General features: G+C 43.5%; 1 protein-coding gene across 2 annotated transcripts in view; it reads left to right on the top strand.

Moving 5' to 3' along the window:
• Positions 1 to 9,663, top strand: part of ZBTB43 (zinc finger and BTB domain containing 43) — a 28,825-nt gene extending 19,162 nt beyond the window's left edge. Inside the window, exons 2-3 of one of the 2 annotated variants that reach the window (XM_055541183.1) lie at positions 3,829 to 3,882; positions 4,192 to 9,663. In XM_055541183.1, coding sequence (XP_055397158.1) covers positions 4,214 to 5,710 — 1,497 coding nt within the window. In that variant the 5' untranslated portion in view covers positions 3,829 to 3,882; positions 4,192 to 4,213 and the 3' untranslated portion in view covers positions 5,711 to 9,663. The remainder of the gene's footprint in view (positions 1 to 3,828; positions 3,883 to 4,191) is intronic. The other variant, XM_055541182.1, reaches the window with a different exon arrangement.
• Positions 9,664 to 10,878: the final 1,215 nt, after the last annotated feature.

Below are 10,878 nucleotides of genomic sequence, written 5' to 3' on the forward strand. Positions count from 1 at the left end.
AGTTTACTGATTGTTTTGGTAGAGGGACTGACACCTAGAGCTTCTACTCCATTTTCTCTAACATCACTTATGGCATCTTTTTTGTAGAACTGTTTTTAAGTCTTATCTCAGCCACATAAAATTTCACAGCAAATATTTTAAATCTTGAGGAAAAGATGAGTTATTCAGTAAGTAGTGTAGGAAAAACAGGCTTGCCATTTTGGAGGGAAAAGGAAAAACTGGATCCTAACCCTCTCCTTATGCCAAAATAAATTCTTTATGTATTAAAGACTTAAATGCCTTTAAAAGAAAAATGGTGCCAGGAATAAAGTCTAAATAATTCTTTTTACTTTAAAAAAATAACCTTGTAGTCAGGAATGCCTTTGTGTGTCTAACACAAAACCCTGGAGCTATAAAAGCAAAGATTGGATAATTTGCACAAATTTGAAAAGTTAATGTCCTGAATTTACAAAAATTACAAATCAATGAGATGAATTGCTTAATTTATTTGAACACAGAGTATGACTGATAATATATAGGAAAAACAAATGACCAGTAAATGTAAGTAGAATATCAATCTCGTTCATAATTAATTGAATGTTGATCAGAACAATGACTCATGGATTATTCACTTGAGAAATTTGCAAACTTTTTTTGTGTTGTTTGATCAAGTTGAGAAATAGACACTGTCATTTATTGTTGGTAAGAATATGACTTGGTGCAACCTTTCTGGAAATTAGTTTTATTGACCCGGGAATTCTACTGGTAGAGATTACCCTATAGGTATTTACAAAGATAAACCAAGATAGTCATAATTTCAAAAACCCAAACAATTGAAATTCCATAAGAAGAGAGCTAATTAAATTATCGTTAAGTCCATATAGGAGAAAACTATATAGCCATTAAATAGAATGAAAGTGTTAGTCGCTTAGCTATGTCCCACTCTCTGCGACCCCACAGACTGTAGCCAGCCAGGCTCCTCTGTCCATGGAATTCTCCAGGCAAGAATACTGGAGTGGGTAGTCATTCCCTTCTCCAAGGGATCTTCCCAGCTCAGGGATTGAACTGGGTCTCCTGCATTACAGGCAGATTATTTACCGTCTGAGCCATCAGGGAAACCCAGACATAATGAATTCCCTCTTCTTATGCTATTATGGTGTCTTAGTCCATTCAGCCTACTATAACAAAGTGCCATAGACTGGGTGACTTATAAACAACAGAAATTTATTTCTCAGAGTTCTGGAGGCTGAGAAGACCAGGCTCAAGGTGCCAGCAGGTTTGGCTTCTGGTGAGGGCCTACTCACTAATTCGTAGACAGCCGACTTTTCATTGTCTCTTCATATAGCCAAAAGGGACAAGGGAATTCTCTGTTGTCTTTTCATAAGGGCACTAATCCCATTCAGGAGGGCTTGGCCCTCGTGGCCAATCATCCCCCAGAGCAAACACAATCACACTGGGGGAGGGTGTCTGCGTGCATTTGGAGGACATAATCAGTGTATAGGATGTCAGATACTCTGCCAGATACGTTGAGTGGCAGAGCTAGAGTAGAATGTAGGTAATGAGCCCATTTGGGTTGGAATTTCTAAAGAATATAGATCATTTATTCTGATACATGCACAGAGAAGTTTCTAGAAATATATACAGGAGTTTGTAAATCATGGTTTCTTTTGTGGGGGAGGAGAACTAGGAATAAATGGTGGAGGGATTTTTTTCTTAAACAGCTTTTTGTGTTTTATGCCCTCCCGATTTTTTTCCAAATAGCTAAAACCAAAATTCTGTGGTGATGAGAGTTTACATACCTGTAGTCTGTATGCATTTATGTAGTTAACTGTTCCTTTTGAAATTATAAATAGCTAAATAGTTAATTTTCTGGTCTTTTTGTTGTTGTTTTTATCATTATGAAATGTTCTGTGTGTGCTCAGTTGCTCAGTCGTGGCTCTTTACGACCCCACAGACGGTAGCACACCAGGGTCCTCTGTCCGTGGGACTTCCCAGGCAAAAATAGTGGAGTGGATTGCCGTTTCCCTGTCCAGGGGGTCTTCCCGACCCAGGGATCAAACACGTCTCCTGCATTGGCAGGTGGATTTTTTTTTTTAACCGCTGTGCCACCTGGGAAGCCACTATGAAATGTTCTGAGAGCTCTAAATAATAAATTAATACTTAATTCTAAAAACACTGCCTTACCTCTTAAAATTAGTAATGACTAATCTGGTATTTTCACATCTCCTTAGAAGATGCAGTGATGTGATAGGAAAAATAGCATAGGCTTTGGAGTCGTAGAAACCTGGATTTCAAATCCCAACATAATAAAAATTAGCTTTAATTTTAGCCTTAGGAAATTTACTTGAAATAGTGAACTTAAGATAACAGCCCTCTACATTTGCCTAGCGTGCTGCGATTCATGGAGTCGCAAAGAGTCAGACACGACTGAGCGACTGAACTGAACTGAACTGAACATTTGTAGATTAGGTGAGAAGGTGTATAGTCCCTCAGTTCAGTTCAGTCACTCAGTCGAGTCCGACTCGGCAGCCCCATGGACTGCAGCATGCCAGGCCTCCCTGTCCATCACCAACTCCCAGACATGCTCAAACTCATGTCCATCGAGTTGGTGATGCCATCCAACCATCTCATCTTCTGTCGTCCCCTTTTCCTCTCATCTTAAATCTTTCACAGCATCAGGGCCTTTTCCAGTGAGTCAGTTCTTCTCATCAGGTGGCCCAAGTATTGGAGTTCCAGCTGTATAGTCCCTGGTATATAGTAACTACTCAAAAAACTTTGGAAGTTTCTTCTCTTGGTATCTCTCCCTGTCTCTGAAAGGTAACTTTCAACCTTTGTTGGGTTATCTGCTTCTCTTTTCTGGTACTTAGAAAATCTGCTATTTAGCAATGTTTAGATATGGTATCAGACTCAAGTGACAAATAGCACCAATAAATCTGTTGAGGGACTTCCCTGGTGGTCCAGTGGCTAAGACTCCAGGCTTCCAGTGAGGAGGGCCTGAATTTGATCCCTGGTGAAGGAACTAGATCCCACATGCTGCAGCTGAGAGTGTGCAGCCTGCATCTGGAGAGCCTGCCTGCTGCAACTGAGACCTGGTGCAGCTAAATAAATACAAATTAAACAGATAAATCTGTTGGGTTTTCTGGTTTGTTTTAATTTTCTCTGGAATTGCAGAGGCTGAGCAGCGTCTTTAGCAGAGTTCATCTCATTGATCACTCTTGTGAATTGTCTGTAATGCTTGACTCACCCCACAAAATATATTTATGGTAATGCGACAAGCAATCCCTTCTTTGTTATAACTATTTTCAGATTGAGTTCACTCAGTGACAGGGACAGTGTTTACTGTACTCTTTGTTTGATAGCTTTTAAAACAATTTGGAGATTACCAGAGAGAAAGAATACCTTGCCTTGCCATTTTGTTCTGTTTCACATTATCAGAAGCTCTTAAAGGACTAGAATTCTGATAGCAGCTAGAGCAACCCACGTTGTTTGGGACCTCAGTGAGTTAGCCCCTGTGGTGCTAAAGAACCAAAGGCCTGACTGAACTGATCACAGCTCTTTGGCCCCTTATCCCCTCCCTGGATTCTAGCACAATGGTCTTCTTTCAGTTCCTTGCAGTTACCGAGATCATTTCTGCCTAAGGGACTTTACCTCTGCTTTAAGACTCTGCCAGCAATGCAGGAGACCCGGGTTTGATCCCTGGGTTGGGAAGATCCCCTGGAGAAGGAAATGGCAACCCACTCCAGTATTCTTGCCTGGGAAATCCCATGGACAGAGGAGCCTGGTGGGCTACAGACCATGGGATTGCAGAGTCGGAGACGACTAAGCAACTAACTCCCCTTCTTTCCACAGTTCTTCCTCGTGTGGATTGAATTTGAGGCCTCTTAAAAATTCTGTCAGGAAAAGGTATTGTATTTGTTCTGACTAGAAATATTTATTTTGTTTTACTTGGGATTTATATGGTTTACAAATATCTCTGGATTCTGTTTTCTCACAGACACAGGCAGTGTCAAGAGTTAATACCATAAATAATGGTGGGAGGTTCTTGCTTTTGGCACACTCAACACCTGCAAGCCTTGCCCTGGGGGATGAAGGCCCCACCCACTGTCCCCACAGGCCAGGACGTTTTTTGAAACTATGGAACCTTGGTTTTCTTAGTGATCTGTAAGTTTCTCTTTGGGCTGGAATTAGTACTAATTTTTCTTTCTCTTTTAGCACCAACAAGATTTGTGATGAAATGGAGCCTGGAACAAACTCTTTTCGAGTAGAATTTCCTGATTTTTCCAGCACCATTCTGCAAAAACTGAACCAGCAGCGCCAGCAGGGACAATTATGTGATGTGTCCATTGTTGTCCAAGGCCACATTTTCCGAGCACACAAAGCTGTTCTTGCTGCCAGTTCCCCCTACTTTTGTGACCAGGTACTCCTGAAAAACAGCAGGAGGATTGTTTTGCCTGATGTGATGAATCCCAGAGTGTTTGAGAACATTCTCCTGTCAAGTTATACGGGGCGTCTAGTAATGCCTGCTCCAGAAATTGTCAGTTACTTAACAGCAGCAAGCTTCCTCCAGATGTGGCATGTGGTCGACAAATGCACTGAGGTTTTAGAAGGAAACCCTACAGTCCTTTGTCAGAAGCTAAATCATGGCAGTGACCACCAGTCTCCAAGCAGCAGCAATTACAATGGCCTGGTAGAGAGCTTTGAGCTGGGCTCTGGAGGCCACACGGATTTCCCCAAAGCCCAGGAACTGAGAGATGGAGAGAACGAAGAAGAGAGCACCAAAGACGAGCTGTCATCTCAGCTCACCGAGCACGAATACCTTCCCAGTAACTCATCCACAGAGCATGATCGGCTGAGCACGGAGATGGCGAGCCAGGACGGGGAGGAGGGGGCCAGCGACAGTGCCGAGTTTCACTACACCCGGCCCATGTACAGCAAGCCCAGCATAATGGCTCACAAACGCTGGATCCATGTGAAGCCCGAGCGCTTTGAGCAGGCGTGCGAGGGCATGGATGTGCACGCACCCTATGATGAGCACCAGGTCACAGAGTCCATCAACACAGTGCAGACAGAGTACTCAGTCCAGCCCTCAGGGGTAGAGGAAGACTTTCACATTGGGGAAAAAAAAGTGGAAGCAGAGTTTGACGAACAGGCTGATGAAAGCAATTATGACGAGCAGGTGGATTTCTATGGCTCCTCCATGGAAGAGTTTTCTGGAGAGCGGTCAGATGGGAATCTCATTTGGCACAAACAGGAGGCTGCCCTAGCATCAGGCTACAGTGAGAATATTGAGATGGTAACAGGGATTAAAGAGGAAGCTTCCCACCTAGGATTCTCAGCCACTGACAAGCTGTATCTTTGTCAGTGCGGCAAGAGTTTCACTCACAAAAGTCAGAGAGATCGACACATGAGCATGCACCTCGGGCTCCGGCCTTACGGCTGTGGGGTCTGCGGTAAGAAATTCAAAATGAAGCATCATCTCGTGGGTCACATGAAAATTCACACAGGCATAAAGCCATATGAGTGTAATATCTGTGCAAAGAGATTCATGTGGAGGGACAGTTTCCACAGGCATGTGACTTCTTGTACCAAGTCCTACGAAGCTGCAAAGGCTGAGCAGAATACGACTGAGGCTTGTACCAAGTCCTATGAAGCTGCAAAGGCTGAGCAGAATATGACTGAGGCTTGTACCAAGTCCTACGAAGCTGCAAAGGCTGAGCAGAATACGACTTGAGTGGCAGGCACAAAAATAAACTGTGGTAATTATGCAAATCTGGGCACAGATGATGCGTGCTACTTGCTATTATGAGAGAAGCTTAAAAAAAAGGAAGATATTTCTGCAAGACCAGTTCTAAGTAGGCCAATTAAAAAATCTAATTCTTCAAATTTGTATGTTCCCGGCCTGGAGTGGCTAAAGGGAATAAGTGCACCCACCTCACACCTGGCAAGGTGAACCTTCAGGCCTCTTGTGAATGAAGCTGGTGGACTAGAGGGTAGAGACACCTGCACTTGGAATTGGACTCCAACCCCCCAGTTCCGTTTCAGGTGGCAGCGGTGTTTGATCAGTCATTATTACAAGGTCATATTGGAATTTTATTTTGCTCTTACTATAGATACTTAGGTAATGTGGGTTTGTTTTGGTAGCTGCTTCACTGAATGAAATGCTCCTTATGTAATAGCTACAAATAATGTGATTTCTAGGATACTAAGTTGATTAACAGCTCTCTTATCTGGTTTTGTTCTTTCTAAAGAGTATTCTAACCAAAACTATGGAGATTATTAAGAGGGTGACATTCTAAGTAAAAAAAAAAGTAACTCATGGTACCAGCTCCAATGTCTGTAAGATGCCACTGTCACAACGATTTTCAGACTCTTGATAAGTCAGAGTTTTATATTTTAGTACTAACATTTAGTTTGAACAGTTGTTTCTAATTGTAATTCTCTAGGGTGCCAGAGATAGGTATTTCTAACTGGTTTGCTGTCCCAAATCCTGTTTGTTTAATTGTAGCATCCACACGGTGGAATCTGCTGTGGCTAGTAGACTTCTAGCCTGCCTTGACTCTGACCACGGTACCATTGGCTGCTCCAGCCCATTCACTCTGTCTTAGATTATGGTGCTTCCTGAAGTGGTCAGTCAATGACCAGTTACTGGGAAGGAGCTGGAAGCCACGGCTGAGAGTTACCTGTGGACTTCAGGAGCCTATAGAGTGCTAGAGCGACACTCCAACTGTCAGAACGGGAGCCGCCAAGTAGCAGAATTTTGAGTGTCAGGTTATGCTTAGGGGGACGAGGGGAACCAATTGCTCAAGAAAAGGGGTTTTGAAAATACACTGGTAGAGATACTCACAGAGGGGTACGTTGAGCTGGTCCTCCCAGCTCTTTAGGAGTGCTGGAATGTGTTTTAAAAGAGGGAAAGAAAGAGTCCTAATTTTAGGAAGTTGTCTGCAAATTCCTGCTCTCATTTAATAGATAAAGCTGCATAAATTTACAAGTCCGTATAGCTATACCTACCAAAAAAAAAAAAAAACCCAAGAAAAGTAGCTATTCTGAGACCTTTTCTGAGGATCAGTCAGAAGTTTGGGATTAAAAAAGAAGCTTGTTCAGGATGTTTTAAACTGTAACTAACCTGAAGCTGTCACCAGGATTGGGACAGGGTGCTACTGTTATGTTAACTTTTCCGTAAACTTAATGGTTTATTATTTCTTAGTGGAAACTTTTTTTTTCCCTGAAAACAAAAATAACTTTTCTTGGATTTGGAATGAAGTTTTTGTTTTAAAAGTTGGGCTTTGCTCTGAAATGAGCGACTTTCCTGGCAATGGCCTCTGATCCTCAAACTCCTACCATCAAGGCATTTAGTTGTATGGAAAGGGGAAAGATTTATTTACCAGTTAACGCTTGTAATCGAGGTTACAAAACAGGGATCTATTCATTAACACTGTATCATTCTCAATATATAAAAAGCACTTTGTATTTAAAACTTTATTATAAATATATATTGATTTTTTTAACCTAGAAACTAGATATTACCTCTTGGTTGTTTGCCATGTTAATACCCTCTTCTCTTAGTGTTGAAACTTCACCAGTTAACAGTCATTCTCTGTGTACCTGACAGAGAATGTAGAGGTGACTTATAGCCAAGCTCAGTTGCTGCTTCTCTTTTTCTCATGTTAGAAGCATTGGGTTTTAGGTATGATCCCAGCCATTGTATGTGAGGAAAAATTGTTGTATTGCTTCTACTGATTTCAGTACTAAGGCAGTGAAGCCATTTTGTTTGTCCAAAAGCCAGTCACCCTCTCTCATAGTATCAGCAGACCATTTCTGCCTGTTTGGAAGGTTTGATGTTCTGGTTTCTATTAAAGATTGTACTCAAATGAGTGTTGGAACACTTGGGAAGAAGAATCTTGAGAGGTAAAATAAAAATATTCTGGAACAATCTCATGGTCCTTCAGTTATGTTGAGATCAGCACGGCAGTCGTCATGAGTAATGAGGAGGAGGAGGAAAGGACTAGGGGGCAGCTCTCTGGTGGTAGTTTTAGAAGCTCTCAGTTGTGCTGGGACTTCATGTGTTATGAAGAGAAGCAGATCTTCTATTGAAATCCTTATGTGTACACCTGCTACTAAATGTAGAATATAAATGTAAGTTCCTCACACCTGCTGTTTGAAGCTTTTTATGGTAGTGGGGTTTTTATAAAAGTTAGTTGCTGATCAGTCAACCAGACCCTGTGAGATGATTGGGCATCTGAAATGCTGGCCATGTCCAGAGAGGTGGGGCAAGGGGGTTGCCTTAGTTTGGATATTGAAAGTGAATCTTTTTAAACTTTGCTTTTAGGCTTAAGAGATCATACTGTATTACTACTTTTTTTTTTTTGCTCCTGCCCACCCTGGGTTGGACAGATAGTTTCTGTCTTTACCCTCAGTACAGCTTTAGAAAATCTTTCTCCTTCCCGTTGAGTTTGGAGAGCAGTGGGTAACGTTTCCAAACAGTCTTTCAGGGATCTTGTCAGTGGCCCGCAGCCAAGGTGTTTGTCCCTTACTTTGAGTCTTTACTGTGGTTTCTCTCCAGTCCCAATGGGAAAGGGCTTAAAGGCACCACCAGTGGTCTTTAATATTCGTACTGATGCTATGCCTTTCATTTTAGATCCACACATTACAATAATCCACCTGGTAAAGTAGGTCTGACCAGTTGAGAACAGACTGCCATAACCTTTTCTCAGCTGTTGAAGGTTACCCCCCAGTCCCTTCTTTTGGCCGCTGGTCTCAAAGAGTCTGCCCGAAAGGGTCTCCTCCGCTCTAGTGGGCATCTGCTGAACTGAACTGACCCTAAGCTGACTTCTGACTGACTGGGAAAGCTGCTTAGTCTCAGTGGCATCTTCCTACGGAGGCACACACCTCCTCCTGAGGCTGCTGCGGACATGAAGTTGGGGCTGAGCAGAAGCAGCAATGCTGGCTTTCCCTGGGGAGGGGGGATTTGCTGCACCCCCCCGCCCGGGGGTTGGGGGGCAGGGGAGGGTAGAGAGGATGCCATCACACCAACTTCAGGGGTTTGCTTTCATAAGGTCTCTGGATAATTTAGGAATGCTGAACACCAAGCAACATAGACCCCCCACCCCTCCAGCCCTTCTGTGCCACACTAATTTTGTGACTTAGGTTGCTTTTCTGTGACTCACTTTGTTCAGTGAAACCAGGGTGTTTGTTTGGATTTTTGTCTTTGCTAACTTATGTGTTCGAAGGTACATGTTTCTTATTTCAGATTTCTACTGATAGTGCCCAATGGGAAGATGCTGGAACACATTTTGCAAATGTGATTTTTTTTTTTTTTTTTTTTTTTTTTTTTAGTTTTGCTTGAAGCCTGTGTCATAATGTCAATTGCTGCTGCCTTCTTTCCTTTTATGAGGTTCCCAGTGTTTCTTCTAGAAAATTATTTATGCAAGTCAGGTGACTCTTAGACCACAAAACCATTTGACAATAAACAGAGTATCATTAGGTGCATATCTTATTGATATTTTGTGAAATGTTATGCCTGTGTTGCAAAAGTTGAATAGTTTTGTCTTTATATACTGCTGTCTTCAGTGTACAGCATGGTTTTACTTAATTGAATGTTACTGTTTAATATTTTCTTCTTATAGAAGAGACCATGCCCTTTTGTATGACATGTTTTAATAAATGTTATCTGTCAACTTTGTAAAAGTTTTGTTTTTCACTCTGGATATTTGACCACAAGTCTTTGTTTTCATTCTGACCCTTGCCACCTGAGAATAAAAGTTATATTGTGGCCTTTTGATAAGTAAATGCCAACTAGCCTGCTCAGATGGGTAGTGAGTTGATCATTTGCCCTGTCAGGCGTTTATGACGATTATCTCGCTTAGCCCCCCGCCCCGCTAGCCCTGTCAGGTGTTTGGGTGTCCTGGTTATTCTCTCTTGGCTCCTCCAGATCCCCTCCCAACCCTGGGCTTCGCTTTGGCCGCTCACCCCTGTGGACCTGTCCCTGCTTCTGGTCAGGGTCTACAGGAGACACACTGGGAGGAGCCTGGCGGGTGGGAGTAGAGAAGTCCGGGCATTCACTGCCCGCGGCTCCTTTCCGCCAGGCGTGGCTCGACAGGCGGGCTCTCTCCGCAGCTCCTGTCAGGCAACTTCAGCGTCTGGGGACTACACCCTCCTCTTGGGCTATCAAGCCGAGGCTCGGTCCTGACTCCCGGTTTCGCCGGCCCTCAGAGACTGAAGTGTCCCCGTAGGAGTTCCTGGAGCCTGCCCACACCCTTTGTAAATAGTCCCTTATGAAACGCCCCTGTCTCCCAGCTGAGTTATGCCTGTGTTCCGTGCCCGCACCCCAGGTGATGCCTTAGGTGCACTCGCCTCAACATGTGAGCCAGCTGTGATTCACAGGAGGGGAGTCTGTTACCAAAGGTGGCACCGCAACTTCCCCGGCAGAGCTGAGATTCAGAAGCACGACTTGTGGCTGAAGCACTCGAAAGGTGGTTTTTTCCAGTCTCTTTAATGCTGCCTTGCTCTTTAGTCAGGTCTCTGCTTCACCTCACTTTCCCCTCCCCTGCTCCCCAACCCCCACCCCCAAGAAAACCCGCAAGAAGCAGCAACAGTGCTCTTTAAAAGTGCCGCAGGCACTGAGGGCCACACGTATTTCCTAACAACAGCTCATTACCAGAGACACTGCTTGTTTTAGACCAAACTTAACCATCTTCCCACACAAACCTTCTGTTAACACTGTTTGTTGTGAGGTTTCCCCCCGCCCTCCCCACTGCTGATTTTGAAGCCAGCTACAGATTGCCTCAGCTAGCTTAGCCATTCTCTGTATGGGAAGAAGTCCAAAAGAACCATTTCTAGCCCTTTTTTTTTTCCCTTTGAGGCGAGGCTGTCCATTCTGACCAAGGGCAAACGGTTAAGGCC

The sequence above is a fragment of the Bubalus kerabau genome, chromosome 11 (genome assembly GCF_029407905.1).
Source record: "Bubalus kerabau isolate K-KA32 ecotype Philippines breed swamp buffalo chromosome 11, PCC_UOA_SB_1v2, whole genome shotgun sequence".
Lineage (NCBI taxonomy): Eukaryota > Metazoa > Chordata > Mammalia > Artiodactyla > Bovidae > Bubalus > Bubalus kerabau.